At 34.0% G+C, this 24,069-nt stretch overlaps 1 protein-coding gene and 1 pseudogene across 1 annotated transcript; one reads left to right on the plus strand and one right to left on the minus strand.

Annotated features, from left to right (window-relative positions):
- Window positions 1-4,012: 4,012 nt before the first annotated feature.
- On the minus strand, window positions 4,013-14,128 carry LOC125861246 (phenylalanine--tRNA ligase, chloroplastic/mitochondrial-like; annotated as a pseudogene).
- Window positions 14,129-14,545: 417 nt separating this feature from the next.
- Window positions 14,546-16,380, plus strand: LOC125861247 (uncharacterized). Its single transcript, XM_049541190.1, has 2 exons — window positions 14,546-15,181; window positions 15,442-16,380. The coding sequence occupies exons 1-2, from the start codon at window positions 14,546-14,548 to the stop codon at window positions 16,378-16,380; spliced, it is 1,575 nt and encodes a 524-aa protein (XP_049397147.1).
- The last annotated feature ends 7,689 nt before the right edge of the window (window positions 16,381-24,069 follow it).

Genomic DNA, 24,069 nt, shown 5'->3' on the forward strand with positions numbered 1-24,069 from the left:
AATATGAAATAAGTTACAACTCCATATGGAAGAAATGAAATGAATCATTAATTATATTACATGAAATATTTTATTTCCTTTTGGCAATGAATTTGTTTGGACAACTATTGAAGGAATTGAAAACGTAAACAATAGGGAAAACAGAAATGGAGAAACCCTTGAAAGCCAAAGTTTTGAATCAGTGAAAGTGTGAAAGTCAATTTTGCAGTTTTGAGGGGTTGTGGTGGTTCGATGGTGAAGATAGTGTAACAGACAAATACATGCAATTATTCAGCAGAAGTACATACAGTATAATATGGCTTAATATGGTCTACAGGAGACAAATTAGGAATCAGAGAAAGAGCAAAACAAAAGACAAATTAGGAATCGGAGAAAGAGCAAATGATGGAGGAAACATGTAAATTTTGCTTAAACCATGAAGAAGTACATGCGCAGGGCGTCCGAGAGAAACAGAAATCTTCAGTAAAGCTTCAGAGACAGATTTAAAGGCTGTAGAGAAACACAAAACAGTAAAGAAGAGATGGATTCACCATTGAAATTTCGCTTAAAGGATGAAGAAGTACTTGCGCAGGTCGTCCAACACAAACAAAAATGTTCAGCAAACCTTCAGAGAGAAATTTAAAGGGTGTAGACAAACCGAAAACACAAAAGAACAGATGGATTCGCCATTGAAGAGTTCACAAGTAGAAAGAAGAGTTGAGAGGGAGAGAAATTAGGGTCGCTTAAACCATGAAGAAATACCTGCGCAGGTCATCGGAGAGAAACAGAAATCTTCAGCAAAGCTTCAGAGAGAGATTTAAAGGTTGTAGACAAACAGCAAAGAATAAAGAAGAGATGGAGTCGCGATTGAAATTTCGCTTAAACCATGAATAAGAACCTGCGCAGGTCGTCTGAGACAAACAGAAATCTTGAGCAAACCTTCAGAGAGATGTAGAGAAACAGAAAAGATTAAAGAACAGCTCGATTCGCCATTGAAGAGTTCAGAAGTCGAAGGAAGAGTTGAGAGGGAGAGAAATTAGGGTTAGAAATTTGAGAAACTTCTAGAGAAAGTGAAAGGAAAATGAGAGAGGGCTTTATTGATGTACAATTAGTACTACCTTTAGTACAATGAGAAGATGCAGTGTTGGTCCTCTAAATGTACAATTTCTAAATGTACAATTACTACTGCCTTTAGTACAATCAGCAGATGCAGTGTTGGTCCTTTTAAATGTATAATTAGTACTGCCTTTAGTACAATGAGCAGCTGCAGTGTTGGTCCTTTTAAATGTACAATTAGTACTGCCTTTAGTACAATGAGCAGCTGCAGTGTTGGTCCTTTTTAAGTGTCACTTCTAAATAAGGGTAAAATATATATAATAGCCTTTTATATGAAATTAATTATTTTTTGTAAATATGATGAATATAAATAATTTATGAATTTGAGAAGGAATAACAAAATACAACAATTGAGTAAACCGGATGTTACACTACTTTAAGAAAAAGGAAAAAGGTACTCTATCTGATTTTTGAATGTTATTAACTTATTAGTATATTAAAAAAAGTAAGAAAACTATTGTGATAACTTTGAAGACAATAATGAGCCCTACATTTATAGAAGTCCATGTGATTACTTTGTTTTACTCTTCCAATGTGTGGATAGCCATGTGGCCTCAAGAATATGCTAGAATTTGGGTGGTTTTTCTGGAATTTCAGTACTTCCCATGCACGAAGTACAATTGCTATTAAGCTGTACATTTTGCTTATTTACGAATTTGCCCTTAATCGTCCTCTTCTTCATGTTTCTATATAATAAAAATATGATTACACTATTAAATCAATGAAATAAATTAAATAATTCTCTAAACTGTGTGTTTGATTTAATATTTCATACTTCAAAAGACATTTTCGCCTTCAAATAATTTAATCTCCTGATAACTAATACATATGCTTATTCCATATTTTATCACAAAATAAGATAATACAAAAAATTCACAATAACTTATCATGATATAATTTAACATCACCAACCAAACATTGGAGTAGTTATGATGATTCTCTCTTCTAATGGCATCTTCAACCCTATTTTTAAGAGTAAATCAACTCCAATTCACTATATTAAAAAGAAATATTTCTTTCATATTCTTCTTTCTCTTCAATATTATATTATTACTAGTAAAATTACCCGCACAGAAATTTAACTTCACGAAATTTATAAAATAATACTTAAAACATATCTGTCATTAAAACTAAAACACTATATTATCTTACATACAAGATTACGTAAAAAAAAACATTAATAATGTAAAGGAAAATTAAAATTATTACATCTTATCATTTATCATTAATAACATAAGCATAAATTAATGATTGTAAAAATACATACCATGATCTGTTACATAAGCAATGGTGTCATTGAGCCACTCAAGGAGGAGGAGGAGGAGGAGGTTCAGAATTTTCGTTGTTTTAAAATGAGAGAAAATCCCTCTATTTACAGACAACAAATGATAGTGTGAACAAATGTTTATTGTGCATTATCGAAAATGTTACAACTATTTGGAAAAGTTACAACATTTCATAAAAGTCGCAACTCTTCATTAAAGTCGCAACTTTTCATAAAAGTCACAATTTTTCATAAATGTCACAACTTTTCATGAAAGGGGAAGGCTAGTTTTGAAAATAAATAAATTAAAAGGTAATTCTGATTTGTGGTGACACGACGTAGGCAGGCCTAAGGTTCTTTTATATATATATATATATGATTTTTTTTACTATTCATTTTATTTTTTTTATAAAACAAATCATTTCTTCTTTTTCTTTTTTCCACATATTCACCTTATAAAATTCATATTCTTTTCTACTAATTATTTAATATTGAATTCTTTATACAAATATAATTTATAATACACTTAACTTATATTTTATATAAAAATAATATATACAAAAATCAATTTATAAAAGTTATTCACAAAATTATATTAAAATTAATCTTATAAAGATATTACATAAACATAATTAGGTATATTAGGAACTTAATTAAAAACTTACAATTTATAATATGTCAAATTAAAAGTTCATATAATACAAATAATAATAAAATAATATAAAAAGTGATCTGGTGTTGATGAAAAGTGTCACACCATGATACTAAAATATAGTGTTGGGTTGGAGATGACCTAATGCAGCCAACTAAACATTGCACTATCTCATGCAAGATTTTATTTTGGGATTAGTTATTCAAATACAATCAATCAAACAACCCCTGAGTTATTGCCTTGACACATTGGCCTCAAAACTACAAATGAGAGCAAATAAGCATTTTTCCCTATCAAAATATGTGTGATGCAGAGGCATATCTAGAGGGGGTGCCATGGGTTCACGTGAATCCATGCTCCCCTGTCTAGATCATATATAGTAATGTTATATTTTTTTAAAAATATTTAAATATAGATGTGTAAACTCATGTTCAAAGTATCATATAAAAGTGCGATGATGATTGGGTGCACTTCTCTAAGTGAGAGATAGAAATTTAAATCTTATATCTATCTTGTTTCTTTGAGTAACACTTTTCCAAGTGGTTATCAGTTACACTTTTATCGTTTCAACTAATTTTTGTTTTGTTTTTTTCCTTTATTCTTTCAAAATTTTCAAGTGTGTTACATTGAGAATTCCTAAAAAATTTAGCATTGTAAATTTTGTATATAATTAAATCAAATGTGTATATATTAAAATTTAAAACTAGTAGTATTATATATTTTGGATCTATAATTTTTAAACTTTAATGATTCATATTACAAACTAAAAGTCAAATCGATCAAATTTATATTAGAGATACATTTTTTCGTAATCGTGCACCCATCTAGCCGAGATCCTGGATACGCCTCTGGTGTGATGAATATAGTCCTAGATATCTAGTTAATGTAAAAACTCATGTAAATAACTACATGTTGTGAGCTACAAAATCAGTGAAAAACAAACAATTGAAATAGCTCATCTTAGAACAACCTTTAACTTGTTCTCCACCTGTTCTCTAACNCAATCAACCAAACAACCCCTAAGTTATTGCCTTGACATATTGGCTTCAAAACTACAAATGAGAGCAAATAAGCATTTTCCCCTATCAAAATATGTGTGATGAATATAGTCCTAGATATCTAGTTAATGTAAAAACTCATGTAAATAACTACATGTTGTGAGCTACAAAATCAGTGAAAAACAAACAATTGAAATAGCTCATCTTAGAACAACCTTTAACTTGTTCTCCACCTGTTCTCTAACTTTCCACTGCATCCAAATACAAAAAAGACATTTACTAGTGGTAGGAGAAAGATGGTATAGATACATTTGAAAGAGGGTTTACCTGTAAATCATTTATTTCCTTGTCCGTTAGTGAACGTTCCATGGACCGATAAGCTATCCTATAGCAATGACTCGTCATTCCTTTCTTATTGGTGAAGTTGACGATCAATTTCACCTGACATTAGTAGGAATAGAAGCAACAGTCACTACCACGAAGTCATGTAACAAACACGAAGTACATGATGACCAAGAAATCTGTCTAGAGCCATCCTTCGGGGAGGGGATGATAAGCCCACCCTCTACCCTTCACCACTTAAATACAAGAGTTAGTTCACTACACGAACTCAGGTTACAAACATGACCCTATAAACCAACTGTAGAACTGGCCAAACCTATAGCGCTTGGCTTCACTAGATAACCCTATCACCCTGCTCCCACCCCAGGGTATGATATGAAAATCACTCAACTCAATGCTTAAGATCAAATTACTAGACTTGGCATAGCTTACTTTGGAGTAATAAACTCATGACATCAATGAATAGCACCTTAGTAAGAGGAAACATTTCAAATATTCAGGAAGTCTTGCAGGATAATCTGGAATACACTCAAAAATTTGAATATTGGGGTATATTCAAGGACAATTAAATGGGAGAAGTTCAAAGCCACAACTGGATCCCTTTTCTTTTTCCTTTGTGATAAGCATTCACAATCAAATTTTTTAGCCAACATCATCTGTCTACATCTCTTGTACTGGAGAATTTGAGGTTTGAGTTTATTAAGCTAATAAGAGTCAGTCCGACACATTGAAGAAGGGCCCCTCAATATCTTCAAGTTGAATTTGGCAGTAAGTAGAATCATAACATGGACGTACCTCCTTGGCAAGGTCTCCAGCAATTCCTCTAACAACTTCACAGAGTTCTCGGTAAATGAATCACTGATCCAGAAGCTCATGTCTTTATAACAAGGTGGAATACTGCAATAATTAAGGAACTTAAGTCTCTAAAACAAGATCATAAAGTCTAACAGATCCACAAACAAAATTATGCAGTCATAGCCTCAATGGACCCCTTAAGTACATTCTTCAAACAAAAAGTTATGAACTTAAGGTATGTTTGGTGTCTTTTCCTATTTTCCCATGTTTTGGAAAATATTTTCTCTAGGAAAACAAGTTCCATAAAAATGAGGAAAATAACTTTCCTAGTGGAAGTAGAGAAAATAAGTTCCATGAGTTACGTTCCAAGTTCATTGTCTCCTCCCCACCCAGAACCCCACCTTGACATCCTAGCACCCACCACCCTTCAACTCCCACTCCCCACTCCACCCCACCCCCATAGTGATATGCTAGCTTACATATAAATGCTCTTAGGAAAATACCTTTTTGCTTACTTACCAAACACTAGAAAAAATAAGTAAGAAACCCACTTGTTTTCTAGGAGAACATTTTCCTTTATACTAAACACACCCTTTCTGAAAAATGAAATGCTAAAAGCACATATAAGAGGTGGATTCTTCAAAAGCTTAAAAACCCCCATAAGATAAACATTAGCAAACAAGTCCTACCTTGGAAAATGGCTTAAACTTCAGCCCAAGCCGGCCGCTAGAAAACTACATCATGATCAAGAAAATGTTACCAATCGCTACCAAAATCCAAACTGGCGATTAAAAAGGAGAGAGAGGAGGGAAGATGAAGAAATTACTTGAGAAGTGAACCGCTCATCAGTTGACCAGAAAAGTCGAATATCTGGAATATCAAATAAAACCATAGCCAAGTGCTCCAATCCAAGGCAAAATGCCCAAGCAACATTGTCCGTTCTACCACTTTTTTTCAATGTTTCTTGTTCTGTCACTCCACAACCCAAAACTTCCATCCATTGATCCTGGAAAAGGATTTGACAGTTAGCAGATCACAATAAAAACTATACTGGAAGGATGAGTGTACCTCCTATTTACTTTCAATAGCTCAAATTGGTCTTTGTTCTGGCTTTCTTCTCGAGATTTCATTTCTATCAATTGTAATTACGCAATACTTAAGTGCTCTCAAATTCTCCTGGGTAAAAAAAGTAGACTTGTCAAAAAATAAGGTAGTCCTCTTTACATTCTGAGGGATAAAACACCAACAATGCTATCAAATGTCACTAAATTTTTTAACAAAAAGTTTCTCTTTAGCTGCTTCGAATGAATTGATAGTGTTGTGCTGTGCAGTACATAAACTAATAAACAATCATTTCCTTTGTAGTGAAGAAAAATAATTTACAATTTGTATCTTCCTTTCCTCTATGCTGGACTCCTTGTTGGCACACATCCTTAATCTTTCTGCTTTATATCTCCAACAAAATTCCATTTATTGACTGAATTCAAAGTAACGACAGCTAGCTCACATAATTAGAGAATGGCAAATGATGCATGTGTCAAAAGCATGCTTGACACTCTTGAGCCACAGCGAAAGAAATTGTTTAATTAGGTGATAAAGTCTCACTCTTTTAAACTATTGATAAATGCAGGCAGAATAACCTTACCATTAGACTTTAAATGTTATGTTAAGTTAAACCAAAGGGACTTTGGGGAAATCATGTCTTGCCCCTCCAAAATAAATATAAGAACCCCTTCAATACCCAAAAAGTAAAACAAGAAGAAAGGGAAGGTGAGAAAGTTACATATTAAGATACTCCAGCTTGGTAACAAACTACCCCTGCTTGGGCAATTATGTCTCACACCTCCAAAATAAATATAAGAACCCCCTCACTACCCAAAAGAAGAAGAAGAAGAAGAAGAAGAAGGTGAAAATGTTACATATTAAGCTACTCCTGCTAGGTAACAACTACCCGTACTTCTACACATTTTATAGCATCTTATTAAACAATCTGATGAAACCACAAAAATAACTCGCATATTATTCTGGACTTTAACAGTTGGAGAGGAGGAAATAAAATAAACAAAAGCATGAAACTATGCAAAGTTTACTTGAAAATATATCTCCAGTTCAAATGATGGACTAGTAAACGGGAAATAAGTGTCAACCCAGCGCATTTCCACCCCACCTGAAGAATTTAGAAAGATTAGGCTGGAGATTCATAAACTTTGTCAAGAAAAGGAAATTTTGTATTAGAAAGATGGTTTCTGAAGAAGAGGATAAGTTACAAGATTTATACATGAACATCGTCAATGAAGTAAGATCGATAAATTTGGAATAGCAGCAGAGGATTGGACCCCTCCTGAGTCAATTGGTCACCAAGTACATTATAATATCAGATAAGTACTTCCATAGGCACTGTAACTTCTTACAGTGACTTCAACCTATAATCTAGAAGTTTTCCCTAGCCTTCCATGAACATAAATAGCTGGCATCTAAGGACCAACTGCTAATGACTTAGGAAATTATGTAGTAAGAGATTGGTTGCACTACCGAAATTTAAATGGTAAATCATAGTCAAATCACCACCACTCATTATTGGTTTGCTATCCCAATAATTATATGGTAAATTAGTATCAAATCATACGACTCACTTTAGATGAGATATAAGCTTTGTACCAAATAGATGCTGAGCCAAACCCTCAAGACATTTCTTCAGAGCTTCTGCAGCATGTGATGTTGCATCAGTACCTGAAGCCTCCCAATCATTTGGAGCAAAGACCCCTACACCCTCCATCTACACAATATGGAAGAAAACCATTAAAAGGGTGACAATCAGCAATGTCAGTAGAAAAATATGTTTGAAGGTAGAGAACCTGGTGGAATACAGGGTAGTGAGTTGAGTCAATGGAATCTCTATGGTACACATCTCCAGTATCAAGAAAATGGGTGTATCCATTCCTCAGTAACTCAGCTTGATGTGCACTGGTGTGGCACCTTAGGACAGTTTGAGAATCCACATAATATGTGTCATTGTAACTCCTGCTTACATGATCAGCAGGTACCAACACTTCATCAAAGTTCTACAGGATGGAAGAAGAAAGCAACAGAAGTTAATTAAAACTCTTACCAAGATAATAAATGAAATAAAGAGAAAAAACATCTCAAGTACAGTATATGAATATCCCATCATTAAACATGGATGAACACAAAAGACGAATTGGTATAAGAAGAAAAAGCAGCACAACTTAGAAAAGCTTTATTGAGTATAACGTAGTTACAATACAAACCTAGATATGCTTTTAAGTAGTTAAGAGCTCATGACAGGATTATACTTTGGTCTATTGACAGGCGTCTGTGTGCTGCTGAAAACACAAGATGCACAAAACAAATATGGTGTCTAAAGATACATTTTTTCCTTTGGGTTGAAATTCAGGACATCCAAACCATAAAAAAATGATCCATTAAAAACTTCACGGGCAAAAATTTCTCACCGCCTTGGAAGGAAAATTACAGCTATATCAGCTAACCTATCATCCGTTCCCCAAGATTAACTTTCAATCAGCAAGATTCTCAAATATCTAAGATTTCTAGAGCTAGTAGGTCTAGGTCCAGCATTTCTAAACTATGGATGTGTTTAGTATGAAGGAAAATAATTTCCAGAAAATATTCTCTCCCATGTTCGGTTGGTAAAATATGTTGGAAAACATTGCCCTAGATATACAAGCTCAAAAATGAGGAAAACGACCACTGTAATGAAAGTAGGGAAACAAGTTCTACCAGTGGCATTACATATTGATAGTGTCCTCCCCACCCTCCAACACACCTCATCTTCACCCCCACCTCCATAGCCCTCATCCCCACTATCCACACCTCTACCTCCCCTCCCATAATATTGTCTAAATTATATACAAATGTTATTAGGATTATATTTTGTGCTTACCTACCGAACACAAGAAAATAAGTAAGAAACTCGCTTATTTTCCTAGAAAACATTTTCCTACATACCAAACACACCCTACGTGATGACTTCAAGTCATAATCTGAAGCAGTTACACTCCAGTTAAGATTAAATAAAGAACCCATATATAACACTACAAGTTGGCAAAGTGTAATGACCCTCCTGGTCATTTCTGTATCTTGCCTTCTGTGTGTCGTTTAGAGTGTTCCTGTAGCGACCCCAAGTCATTTATGACTTGCTGGGACTGACAATTCGGTCACCTGGTCGTTCGTTTGGTATGGTGCGAGTTTTAGTGTTATGAACCTTAAACGATCATTTTCGATCAAAAGTTCAAGAAGATGACATCGGAATCCAATTCTGACGATTCTATCAGCTCCGGAAGGGTCATTTTAGGCTAGTACCATGGTCGGCACCGAGGTTTTCAGTGTGAGTCGGTGCGATTAGGCATTTTAACTTTAAGCCTAAGTTTAACTTTAGTCAACATTCTAAGTAAACGCGGTTGGATGAGAATTCCGTCAGCGCGGTTAGCTCCGAAATGTCAAGTTTGGTCTAGATTGACCCTTCTTTTGTGTCCCGAGCCCTTTTGTGATTTTTGACTTAAAATGGCATTTGGGTGTGGGACCCATTTTTTGTTAAGATGACCTCGTATGAAAATTTTGACTGTGCCATTGAGTCCGAAATATCAAATTTGGTATGTTTGCATATCTCGTTTGTGTGCACGGGGTTTCGAACGAGTTCGGAGCACCCCGTTGAAGTTTTTAAGTTATGGGGAAAATGCAGAAAAATCTGCACTTTTGGAAAACCTTAAAAACCTCATCTCTCAACCGAATTAGGCGATTCGAAGTGCGGGAGCTTCATATTTTTAGTGGCTTCGCTGTAGAGTGTTCGGAAGTTGTCGGGTGCGCGTAGTTCGAAGTAAATTTCACGATAAACCTGACTATTGTACCCTTTTTCGAGCTTTTGTTTTTGGCATCCTTGTTTTGGTCATATCTCACTCATTTTAGCTCGATTTTGGGTGATGAAGGCCCACGTGTTGGGAATTATCGTGGCTACGTCGTGGAGTGTTCAAGAAGTGCTGGGCATCATTAGATTCTTGTAAATTTCAAGTTTAGACTGTTGCATGTTTTCTTTTAAGTTGATTAAAGTGTGGTTTTCTTGCGTGTTGGGTTTTGCTGCGTTTTGAGCCCCGAATTGTGTTCCATTTTGGAACACAAGTTCGGGGTACTGTTTAGGGTCTCTTGATGGAGTCAAATTCGGACAGTTCGGTGCGGGTCCCATGATTCCCATTTTGACTCCAAAATTGACCCATCTCCGTTTGTTATGATTTTGGTGTCTAAACGACCGTAATAACGTTGTGACTCTATTTTTGGTAGCGTGGCAGCGTTTCGAGGCCGTTCGGAAAGGAAAAGCTTCAGAGGAGTGATTTTGAAGCGCGCGTGATCGGCCTACAGGTAGGCTACGGCTTCCCTCTCTTAGATTGAGTTCGAGAGTGTGAATGCATGTTGATTAGTTGGGATTTGGGTTGGTAGTTATTGAATCATGCNCAAAACATTCTCTTTGTTAAAAGTTCCACCAAGGCAGTACAAATGTCAAAAAAGATGGAAAACAATCTTTACTGACAAAATACAAAGGATATGCATAAGGCCACTGTTATAAGTGAAAATAGAAACTGTCTATACTTATTTTAAGAAACCACAGCAAAAGAAAAAGAGAAATATAAAAGATAAGACATATTAAGACTTCTTTGGCTACTTGCTTTCGTGCCTCCAAGAGCTTTCTGTTGGCCCCAGAGGACCAATTCTATTTGAAATAGAAAGTACATGAATAAGGAAACAAACTTGATAGTTAATGGACTCTTCAGCTTAACACAAACATGTACCTTCTTATAGGTTCTGGTGGAAACATTGATATGTCAATACAATTTACTAAATTGAAGTTGGAATGACCTGGTGAAAATTGGTGTGTTTTTTAGTAACTACCAGCTAAACAAGAAATTTATTAGGAACTTTGAAATTTTCAGATGAACAACTGCCCAGACATTGAAACTGCACAGAGTACATTCTTTTAAAATTCTTCTTGAAATTGAGAATGAGTGATTGTGAAGTTGAGAATATTCAAAATTTGAAAAGCTGTGATTGAGGAACCTGCAAATTTCAATACACATGAGCTATCAAAATTCAAACTTGAATAGCCACCAATAGTGGGGAAACTATAACATTCCAATGTCACTAAATACCATATGAGAGTTTAACATTCTAAGATCAAAAACGTTTGAAGTTTAGTATCCCTAGTCATGTAAATGAAGATTGGAGTGAATACACCAAAGGATAAAACTTGAACCTTCAAAACTAATGCCCCCCCCAAATCAAAATTGCAAACCATTTTTTTCTTTTGATAACCAAAAAATTCTCCAGGAACATTGCATGGTTCAAAACTTAGATAATGGGCCTACCTCTCTATTCTTTTCCCCTTAAATACCGGACTTTCTCTGCAATCGCGTTTGCATCCTTGACGTACGCCTAATTCACATCATGCACTGTGCTCTTACTCCTAGACGAAGGCCCTTGGAGCTCCTCAAAAATGCAAATTTTAATGGCCTCCAATGGGGAGCTGACTACAAAATACCATTTCAAAAACGACCCAGGAGCTATTACTACAACTTTTGCGCCTCAATCCCAAACTAGCTTAAGGTTGACTATACAAATTCTCAATATCAATTCTGCTTCATTTTGACACAATTAGACCGACCCAGATGAAATTTGATTCTAAAATCACAAGAATTCAAACTTTACAAAACTAGATCATGTATATGAAAACTGGTCTCCTCCAAATGCAAATTTTAATAGCCTCCAATCGGGAACTTACTACAAAATACCATTCCATAAACTAGGGATGGGTGTTCGGTTCTTCACTGGTGCATACCGAGCGGTTTTTTCTAATTTGGTTCAGTTCTTCGATACATGTATGATATAATGGGCTATTTTTCTGTTTGTAACATGAGCTACTTTTAAATTCAAAACGGGCTATTTTGTGTTTTTTATTTAAAAAATTGGTCAAGGTCATGCATCTATTAATTTGATGTAAATAATCGGTGCGATTTTACCCATAAGCAAAAGACGGATAATTGAAATCGAACAATCATAAAATGATGATTAAATGAAGAATCGGAGATGGATAAATAGATTATTAGTTTTGGTAGCAGCTCCTGGGTTCTTGTTGTACATATTTTGACAGCAAATTTAAACAAAATTATTAGAGAGAAAGGAAGGCAATTGCATAAAATTTCACAATTAAAGTAGCCACTCACAGAGATATTTGCTGTCAAACAAGAATCAAATATGTGTTTCCATTATCTGATTTACAACTGTAGGTAATACTCACTTGCATATTGATGTTTACCATCAATGTGATGACTGCTAATACTCTTATAGCAGTCTTTCAAAATTTAACAAAAAACAAAACCATATCTGGAACTCAAAAGTCAAAACTACCACAGAAAATGCCAAGCTTACAACAATAACAACATACCCCGTGTAATACCACAAATGGGGTCTGGGGAGGATGGTGTATCACAACCTTACCCTCACCTTCACGATGTGAAGGTAGAAAGGTTGTTTTCGATAGACCCTTAGCTTGAGTAAGTATCAAAATTAAGTAAAGCAAATACAATAGCGAAGAAGCCATGCAGAAAACAACTAAGATGGAACAAGTAAAATAGCGGAGAAGCCATGCAGAAAACTACTAAGATGTAGCAAGTAACTAGAGCAAAGGAAACAACAAATACCAATAAGAGATCTAGACAACGCCCGACTACCAACTAACCTTCTACCTTAATCCTCAACCAACACCTCCAGTCTTCCTATCTATCTAGGGTCATGCCTTGGTAAGCTGCAGGTGTGCCAAGAGAAAACGCCAAGCTTGTTTAGTAACAAAACAAAACAAATAAATAAAGAATCTTCTAACATAACTGAATCACAACATTTGGAGGAACCCCTCTATGAACTTAAGGGTGCCAACAGCTATGTATAAGAAAATTTGGCTCTTCGATCACTGAATGGAAAACTGAAGTTCTGAAAAATTATTGTCTACGAAAAAACAAATTAATTCAGTTCCATCCGATTTTTCAGTATTTTTTTTTTGTTTTTTTCGTTTTTATGCCTACCCCTACGACCCAGAAGCTAGTACTACTACCACTACGCCTCAATCCCAAACAAGTTTAACTGTTGCTTCTACAAATCCTTAATATCAATTCTGCTCCATTTGAACCCAATTAGACACACCCAGATAAGAAATTCGATTCTACAATCATAAAAATGCAAACTTTAATAGCCTCCAATGGGAAGGTAACTACCAAACACCATTCCATAAACGACCCAAACTAGCTTAATGTTGGCTGAACAAATCTTCAATATCAGTTCTGCTCCATTTGGACCCAATTAAACCTACCCATTATAGACTGTATAGTTATAACAATTCAAAATTTACAAACCCAAATCAAACTGAACAGATAGATCGAGGGGAAAAACTTGTTATTCTATTTAAGTAACTGTAACTGACCTGCTTTGGAATCTTGAGTCCACCGAGCTCGAGAGCGGAGACTAGTACAGATTGCCTCCTTTTGTGATGATGGACTCTATCTACTGGAAGAGACGAAGAAGAAGAAAATGAAGAGAAGGGTATACGAAGTCGAATGCCATTTTTTGGAAGGTATAAACTGGAGCTAATTGAGGTGAAGGTGACAAAAAAGTCTTAAAATTAAAATTGGTGAGAAAAAAAAATGACCAAGTCAAACCTCTTCTTAATTAGTGATTAAGATAATTAGGGATTAAAGTGTAATATTTAAAACTTCTAAACTTTTAAAAATATTCAAATAAACTCATTCTAATTGTCTTTCTTTTTCTTTTTTGCAACAGCAGCTTGAAGCCCATTTCCAATTGTATTTCTTTTTTTTCCTTGCAACAACTTGTAGCAGAGAGACACGACATTGTTGCGAAAATATTGTTGGTGACTTCCAATACCTTCGTCTTGGTCTTCTTCGTCATAGCCGTCTTCTACCTCAAGGTAACACTCTTTCCTTTTCTTTCATTGTTAAGGTTTTGAGATGGTAAAGATTGAAATTTCATTGGGTTTTATTAGGCCTTCTTTGTTTTTAGCATATGGAAGTTTGTGGGTTTAACGATTTTGTTTGGTAGGGTTTTCTTGGGGAAAAAATGTGGGTCTTTTACACAAGATTTGTGTGCTTTCATTGATCCTTCTATTGTTTTTTTTTTGTTATCTATGTGGGGTTGTTCTTATCTTCTTCTATGTGGTGATTGATGGCTCTTTAATGTTTGCATTTTAATGTTTTGCCCTGTTTTAGGTTCTTGTTTCCTGTAGGAAAAAAAGAATTTGGNTCAAGGTTGAGGTATGAGTGTGTTGCAGGATGTTCTTTTTCATTACATATTTCTGAAGATAAAGACATGCCGGGGGTTAGAACAAAAACCTTGAAAAATACGCATGATTGTAACGAAGCATTTGACAATGGAAGGGTTGATCATCTTACAATAGCGTATTATTTCAAGTCTAAATTGCAAAATGACGCAAAGTACAGGATCAAGGATATGAGGGATGATTTAAAAGAAAGATTTGATGTCAATGTTAGTCATGGTAAGTGCAAGCGAGCTAAGCGATTGATTTTGGAAAAACTTGAAAGAAGCTTTACAGATGATTATAATAGACTTGAGGCTTATGCAAATGAGCTAAGGTCTAGTAATCCAGGAAGTGATGTGATTATAAATATATCGAAGGATGCACTTGCCAATGGAAAACGAAGATTCTTGACGATGTTCATTTGCTTTCACGCACTTAAAATGGGTTTTAAGGATGGGTTAAGACCCTTTATTGGCTTAGATGGAACCTTTTTAAAAGGGAAAGCCAAGGGCCAATTGTTAACTGTTGTTGGTCAAGATTGCCAGTCCCATAGTTACCTTATTGCTTGGGCAGTTGTTGACAAAGAGACAAAAAGAACATGGAACTGGTTTTTAGGCCATCTTAAAAGGTCATTAGATCTTAAGGAGGTGGGTGAAGGAATAACCTTCATTTCAGACATGCAGAAGGTAACATATCTGAATTATTTTTTTCCAGCTAATTCTTTTTTACATTAACTTTTAAGTTCATTTTTAAAGCTTCAATCGCTGTCCAAGTTCTTTCATTTTACTTCTGTCCAAAACTTAAAATTGAAGAATTGTCCAGTTCTTAAATTAAAATTCTGGTCAGAAGTAAAATGAAAGCACTAGACAGGTCTTTCATTCCAGTTCTGGACATTACTAAAATGAAAAATTAGAAATTCATTCTTTTTGTTAATTTTATCGTACAGGGATTACTTCAAGCAGTAAAAGATGTGTTTCCTGAATCACATCACAGATTTTGTGCAAAACATGTTGAAGCAAACTGGTGCAAAACATGGAGGTCAGAGGAACTGCATAAGGTATTTTGGTGGTGTTCATGGACCACATATGAGGAAGATTTCAAAGACAAACTCAATATGATTGGTTCTTTAGATAAAGCAGCAGCTGAAGATTTACTGAAATATCCTCCCAATGCGTGGTGTAGAGCCTATTTTGACACCGTGTGCAAGAACTATGAAGTGGTGAACAATTTCACAGAATCGGTGAATAAATGGATTCTAGAAGCTAGAGGCAAACCAATCATCAAAATGCTTGAAGAAATAAGAACTAAAGTCATGAACCAATTGAGAAAAAAGGAGGATGAAGTGAGATTTTGGGCTACTGAGTTTAGCCCAAAGAGTATGCAATTGTTCAATGAGTACATGAAAATTGCTCAAAAATGTAAGGTTAATTTCAATGGTGATTATGGATATGAGATCACAGAAGGTTGTGATAGGCATACTGTAAATATGATTTTGAAGAGATGCACATGTAGACAATGGGATCTAAATGGAATTCCATGCCCACATGCAATTTCTGCAATGTTGTACAACAAGCTGGACCCTTTGAGTGAAATGAGTTGGTGGTATAGCAAAGAGGCATTCCTGCTTACCTATAGGCACAAATTGCAACCTGTTAGAAGTGAAAAATTTTGGAAGGTGAATCCACATCAAGCAATGGAACCACCTGATCTAGTGAAGATGGTCGGCAGACCCAAAACTAAACGGGTCAGAAAAAAAGACGAGGCAATTAAGAGGCAAGGCGAGTGGGCAAGTTCAAGAAAGGGAAGAGTTATGACATGTAACAATTGCGGAGAGCCAAACCACAACAGTAAAGGATGTAAAAAGGTAAAATATCTTCAATGCTAATAGCAACTTACTTTTTTTCCTGAAGTTTGATTTCTAACTTGTATTTTTTACTTACAATAGCTTGTCAATACAAAGCCATTGAAAAGAACCAGGAAATTAATTGATGAACCTGAAGAGATAAACCTAACAGCACCCCAATCAACCCAAGCAAGCCAAGTTGTGAACTTCATGTCTACATCAACATTGATGCATCATGCACCACAGTTTTCAGGTCTAAGACCAAGCATTCCAAGTAAGACGCCAGATTTTGAGTTATCTGAAACTTCAAAGCAAAGATCAAGCAAGCCAGATGCTACTACATTGCAACATACCGTTCATCCAGATTTGACAGTCAACTTCCCAAATCATGATCCAGATCCTACTATAAGGCCAATGGTAGTGCCAGAAAATGCAATATTCCGAGCCAGGCAAGAAGGACCAATTCCTTCTGGAACAAGGATTATTAACTTTGTTGGTGATCACAATGGAGTGAGTGTTCCTTCAAATCTTCCCTACTCACCAACCAACCTCACATGGAAGGGAAAAACTGCTATAACTCAAGGTCAATTGGAGATGCAAAATAGGCAAAAAATTAAGAAACTGAAGCCAAGAAGAGGACAAAAGTGATCTTTTGGGTTGAAAAATATTTTTGTTATGTTTCATGGGTTTAATTACTGATTATGACAATACTTTTTAGTTAATGTCTTTTCAGTTTACTCTTTTTTGTGGTGAACATTGAACATGAATGTCACATTATGCCAGTTTATATTAGTTATGATGTAGTTGTCCTGTTGTTGCTGAAAATAGTGGTTAGATTGTGAAATGCTAACATGCTGAAATGGTGTTTAATCTGCAACTACATTTTGTGTGTATGTGTTTGTATTTGTGCAGAGCTTTATTATGCTGAAGTAGCTATTCTAATTGTCTTGTATTGGCTAGATAATTTATATGAATGTAGTATTTTGACATTGGAACATATAAGTTGTGATCCTTTAGATTTAGAAGTCTATTTTTGTGATCCTTTAGATTTAGAAGTCTATTTTGAACTCTAAATTCTAATTGTCTTGTTGTTTGCATGTCTTTTATCGCTTTCATGGCTGTGATGGCCTCTGCACTCTTATCAGGCTACAAGTTATGCAAAAGGATCATATGGTGATGAACTGGGAATTGAACCTGTAACCTTTAACTCCAAAATTGATATGTGACTTATAATTAGACGTTACGATTCTCGGAGTGCAATAAGCTTTCCTGTAATAGCTAGTAAAGTTTCCCATAATCACATTATCATATATTGTACATTGGACACAAGACATATCTTGCTAGTAATGCTGAAGTTGAACATTCGATATGAATAAATTACACTAATTTTTTTGTGAACTATCATACACAAATCGGTATTTCTTATGTATTTTCATGCACAAAGATATGTCATATTTACATAAAGAATACCAAGCTAACTTGCATAAGCATAATAAGAAGCTAATGGAAGAAGCAAAATGCATAGCAGATGAAACTAAATACCTCACCAAAAAACAGAAAACAAAATCACAAAAATCAACACCAAACTACTGGAGTTAGAGACAGAAAAAACCAACTAATGTACACAAAAAAGAACATGATATGTTACTAGGTCTCTATCTCAAGAAAGGAATTGATTGAGGTGTTGCTAAACCTCTGTGCAAGACCTCGGATGACAAGGACGACAATATCACGGAGGTGCCGAGTCTGTACCAGCAAATCCACTTCACTCTCACTGTCCACCACAATTCTTAACTGTATCAAAATTCAAACTTCTCACTCTCGCTTACTCGGTAACTAAAGATGTAAAAATAAAGCGACGGACAAGAAACTCGACCAATTAGCAGAATCAAGACATGAATGACTCTTCTCTCTGTATCAAAGCCTTCAATCTAAGTTGTCTCTGTATTTTTTCTTTTCGCGCGCTAATTGACATGCTTATTTCCACACACAGTTTTGCTTCTCAACGATCTTTTCTCTGGGAGAAAACTGAAGACCATTGTCTCTGTATTATCTCTGTTTTAATGGGTAAAGTGGTATGAGAGAGTGGATATTAGAATCGGGTTAATGGTTGGGTCGAATTTTACTAAATGGGTCGAATATAATACTAAATAGAAAGTAATTTTTTTATTATAATAAATGTATATACACATGGAGCCATGTAGGCGCCACATAGGCTTATAAAAATGGTGTCATGATAAATTAACTGTACAAGGGCAAATATGTGCCCAAAGTAGGATGGTAGGGGCAAATATATCAAAAAAGTATAACGAAGGGTAAATATGACCCTTTTCTAAGGGTACAAGGGCAAATATGACCCTTTTCCGTTTTAAATATGTAGCTTTATGCTTGCTAAACCAAAAAAAAAAAATTAAACTCATCTTCATTTAGTACAGTAGGAATCTAGGTTATTGGGTGTTTTATACATCATCTATTTCAAAAATATTTTCAACACATTTCAATAATAACAAATCAATTTGAGCTTGAATTTTTCTTTGATTGTAGACCCACTTTAAAGCTTGAAGCTTTGTCCATCAATGGTGGTTGTATTTTCTCAAACCCTTTCAACAATAACAAATCGATTTGAGCTTGAAATTTTCTATTTGAATGTAGACCCACTTTAAAGCTTGAAGCTTTGTCCATCAATGGTGGTAGTAGTTTCTCAACCCCATTCAACAAATAATAAATTGATTTGAACAAAAAAAAAATGAAATTGATTTCTTGATTTTGATTGAAATAATATGCTTGTAGGTTTTTGTTTGTGAGATTTGGAAAATGAATTGAAGAACACTTCTCCTTTTATTTGATTTTTAATGAAGATGAAAAGCTATGTTTTTTATTTTTAGTTTTAAATGTCATGATATTTTAATTTGGGCCATGGGTGGGTAAAGTATAGAAAATGGGTGGGTTTTCAATTTTTTTTGGATAAATAAATAAATAAAATCAGGTAAGTTATTTAGATGATGCCACGTATCAATCTGTTAGTCTTAAGGGTATAGATGATCCAAAATATTGACGGTAAGGGTATATACAACCTTAAAGTATAACGGAGGGTATTGACATACCATTTATGATAGTTCGGGGGTATATTTGTCCCTTTTCCCAAAGAACAAAGAGACAAATTTCGAAGGCATTGTCAAGTGCTAGAAAAAAGAAAAAGGGAAAAGTGAATGAGACCATTATCGAAAAAGAATTGGTGTCCGGAGATAGTAAAGGTAAAACTATATTCTAATCATCTTTCTAAGATTTGCCTTGTGTTATATATATTTCATTTTTACATGTGAAATTTATTTTTTTAATATTACAGATGAAGGGGCTGATATTGCAGATGAAGAGGCTGATTCGAATTCAAAAAGAAGTTGAAAGAGTGATGAAGAAGGGGCTGCTTGTGAATATGCATTTTTACCACTATTTTGCTACACTTTTAATTCACTTTTGTTGTACATTAGTGAATATGGTATTTTGAATTTAATGAAGAAGGGGCTGCTTGTGAATATGCATTTTTATCACTATTTTGCTACACTTTTAATTCACTTTTGTTGTACATTAGTGAATATGGTATTTTGAATTTAATGAAGAAGGGGCTGCTTGTGAATATGCATTTTTATCACTATTTTGCTACACTTTTAATTCACTTTTGTTGTACATTAGTGAATATGGTATTTTGAATTTGATGAAGGAGCTGCTTGTGAATATGCATTTTTACCACTATTTTGCTACACTTTTTAATTCACTTTTGTTGTACATTAGTGAATATGGTATTTTGAATTTGATGAATTGAAGGGGCTGCTTGTGGATATGCATTTTTACCACTATTTTGCTACACTTTTTAATTCACTTTTGTTGTACATTAGTAAATATGGTATTTTGAAATTGATGAATTCAAAAAGGAGTTGAAAGAGTGATGAAGAATGGGCTGCTTGTGAAAATGCATTTTTACCACTATTTTGCTACACTTTTTAATTCACTTTTGTTGTACATTAGTAAATATGGTATTTTGAAATTGATGAATTCAAAAAGGAGTTGAAAGAGTGATGAAGAATGGGCTGCTTGTGAAAATGCATTTTTACCACTATTTTGCTACACTTTTAATTCACTTTTGTTGTACATTAGTGAATATGGTATTTTGAAATTGATGAATTGAAGGGGCTGCTTGTGGATATGCATTTTTACCACTATTTTGCTACACTTTTTATTCACTTTTGTTATACATTAGTGAATGTGGTATTTTAAATTTGATGAATTGATATTTTAATCGGAAAAAAAAAATTGTGATGTTAGTGAACTAGTTGAAGGTGAGGATTTGACTCATCCAATTGTTGAAATTCTCTACAGCAATTAAATAAGTTGTTGTATTTTTTACAGCAATTGCTGAAATTCTCTACAGCAATTATAGGTAATTGTTGCACTTTTCATAGCAATTGCTACAATTCTCTACAGTAATTAAACGAGTTGTTGTATTGTTTTACAACAATTGCTTAAATTTCTACAACAAGCACGAAAATTATTGTACTTTTCATAGTAATTGCTGAACTTTTCTACAGCAAGTAAGAAAATTGTTGTACTTTATATAACAATTGCTAAAATTTTCTTTAACAAGTAAGCAAATTAATTGACTAATTGATTGTTTATTGGTTGTAACACTCATATTTAATGATAAATAAAGTAGTGTTGATTTAATTTAAAAATAAAATTTATATTAGATAGTGATCTTGTATAATGAGATAGTTATTTGAGATACCAGACGATCAATTCCATTACAATTTCACATGTTATCGATTTATAATGAGTAATTGATTGTTTATTGGTTGTAACACTCTTATTTAATGATAAATAGAGTAGTGTTGATTAAATTTAAAAATAAAATTTATATTAGATAGTGATCTTGTATAATAAGATAGTTATCTGAGATACCAGACGATCAATTAAGTAATTTCACATGTAATCAACTTAAATTGATAAATTGATTGTTAATTAGTTATATTAATCATATTCCATGATAAATAGGATAGTTTTGACTAATTTTAAAAGAAAATCTAGAATAGGTAGTAATTTTATTTGAATATGCTATAACAAATAAGTAAATTGTTGTACTTTTCATAACAATTGCTACAATTCTCTATAGCAATTAAACGAGTTGTTGTATTGTTTTACAACAATTGCTTAAATTTCTACAATAAGCACGAAAATTATTGTACTTTTCATAGCAATTGTTGAACTTTTCTACAGCAAGTAAGAAAGTTGTACTTTATATAACAATTGCTAAAATTTTCTTTAACAAGTAAGCAAATTAATTGGCTAATTTGATTGTTTATTGGTTGTAACACTCATATTTAATGATAAATAAAGTAGTGTTGATTTAATTTTAAAATAAAATTAATATTAGATAGTGATCTTGTATAATGAGATAGTTATTTGAATATGCTATAACAAATAAGTAAATTGTTGTATTTTTCAAAGCAATTGCTACAATTCTCTACAACAATTAAATGAGTTGTTATATTGTTTTACAACAATTGTTTAAACTTCTACAACAAGCATGAAAATTATTGTACTTTTCATAGTAGTTGCTGAACTTTTCTACGAAAAAGTAAGAAAGTTGTTGTACTTTATATAGCAATTGCTAAATTCTCTACAACAAGTAATAAAGTAATAATAAGAATAACAATAAAATAAAATATGCTCTTACAATCAAAATAACAACAATTAGTACCAAAATAGATAAGATCAAATGTGTTCACAAATAATAACAACAAAAACAACAATTAGTATAAAAAAAGATTAAGATCAAATGTGTTCACAAATAATAACAACAAAAACAACAATTAGTACCAAAAAAGATAAGATCAAATATGTTCACAAAAAACAAGAAGAACAAATGTATTTTTATGCAACATTTCGCTCGGAGCATGTAGTTCTCCTGTGACCAATTCTTTTGCATAAAGAACATTTATTTTTCTTCGTTGAAAATGATTCCCCGATTCCTTTATGTCTTTTTGAGGACAATTCTTCCAACCTTGCCTGGCTCAACAAATGGAGAAGATATTTTTCTCTCTAAAATCTCAATAGGAACTTTCAAAGTTTCTTCAGATGGCACCGGTTTAATTTCCTCCACATATGCAATAAGGTATACCTCTACATTGTAATACGAAGAGGAGTACTCAAAAATGCGTCTCCCATAGTCATCACTATATTGGCATCGAAGCGCTGCCATAGCATGTGGACAAGGTATTTGTCAATGTCAAAGATTTTACAAGTACAAGAGTTGGCTAGAAAATCAACTGTTGCAACTTCATCTTGACCGGTGACAATATACTTGTAGTTGGCAGTTTGATGGACCAATAGCTTGTTCCCCAAATTAATATTTTTTGCAATGTCTTTTTCTATCGAAGGGATGAAGATGGTTGGTGCATTAATGAATTTCATACATCTCTCATGAAATTTTTCTGCAAATCGCCTGTTTATTGCATCAAATAGAGCAGTAATGGGATATTCTCTTTCATCAAGAAACATTGAGTTAACCGACTCAGCAATATTTGTCGTCATAATATTGTACATGTAACATATAAGTGTCCAATAATATATTATAAGTATGTGTTTATAACTGTTGTATAGTTTTTATAACAATTGTTGCATATTTCTCAGCAGGTGCTGAAATAAGTGCAGCAGTTACTATAAAAAATTGCAGCAATAGCTATAAAAAACTGCAATAGTTATACCAACTATCAATAATAACTATAATAAATTTTACCTATTTCCGGGAAAGAATGCCCTGCTCCATCGGTGAAATCCAACGCGTTCAAGATGTGTGGCAGCCTGTGGAACCAAATCTCTTGTCCGATTAAAATGATCACTGAACACATCAATATTATATGCTTTTGCCGCCTTATAAAAGTGGTAGACAACACTTGCATTGTGAAAATTATTTCGAATATTTTCTCCTAAGTGCCTCATGCAACAACCATAATGAGCTAAAGGAAATACATGAAACCATTTTTCTAATACTTTGATGTCTATCAGAGATTATGCACAATTCAGGAGTATCAAGGACAAAACTTCTCAATTGCTCGAAATAGTATCGGTAGGAAACATCACATTCAGAGTCTACTACGCAAATGGCCACCGGAAAAATATGATTCTCCGCATCCTGTGCAACAGCAGACAACAACACACCACCATATTTACTTCTCAAAAATGTCCCATCAACAGCTATGACTTTTCTCATTTGTGTGAAACCAAGAATCCAAGCTCCATATGCCACAAAAAAGTACTTGAACCTGCCATTTTCATCAATCTTCAACGTCGTTTTACTTCCTGGATTAGATGTCCTAAGCATATGACTATACACATCAATCACTCCATATCCATGTTCATGTGTCCCTCTTACCAAAGACTTTGCAATCTCGCTACCCATTCAAACTTTCCAATAACTAACCTTGCATCCCAATTCAATACGGATAGAGTTTTTCAAATCTTTTGTAGATGGACCTTTACCTTCGGGATATCTATCTTTGAAGTATGCTCCAATGACTTTTGCTGTGGCATGTGGATTATGACTCGTAAGATGTTCCGAGCCACATGTATGCATCTTTTCATACTTTTTAATATAAAATCTATCAGAATTTTCAACTTTCACCGCTCTTAGCCACCACTTGCACTCAAGATGCTCACATTTGACACAATACACTGAAC

This window comes from Solanum stenotomum, chromosome 4 (assembly GCF_019186545.1).
Source record: "Solanum stenotomum isolate F172 chromosome 4, ASM1918654v1, whole genome shotgun sequence".
Lineage (NCBI taxonomy): Eukaryota > Viridiplantae > Streptophyta > Magnoliopsida > Solanales > Solanaceae > Solanum > Solanum stenotomum.

Bases quoted from the DNA above. Each gene is read 5' to 3' on its own strand.
- LOC125861247 (XM_049541190.1), top strand. From the start codon at position 14,546: ATGCCGGGGGTTAGAACAAAAACCTTGAAAAATACGCATGATTGTAAC. The intron at 15,182-15,441 runs GTAACATATCTG...TTTATCGTACAG, and splicing joins TCATTTCAGACATGCAGAAG to GGATTACTTCAAGCAGTAAA.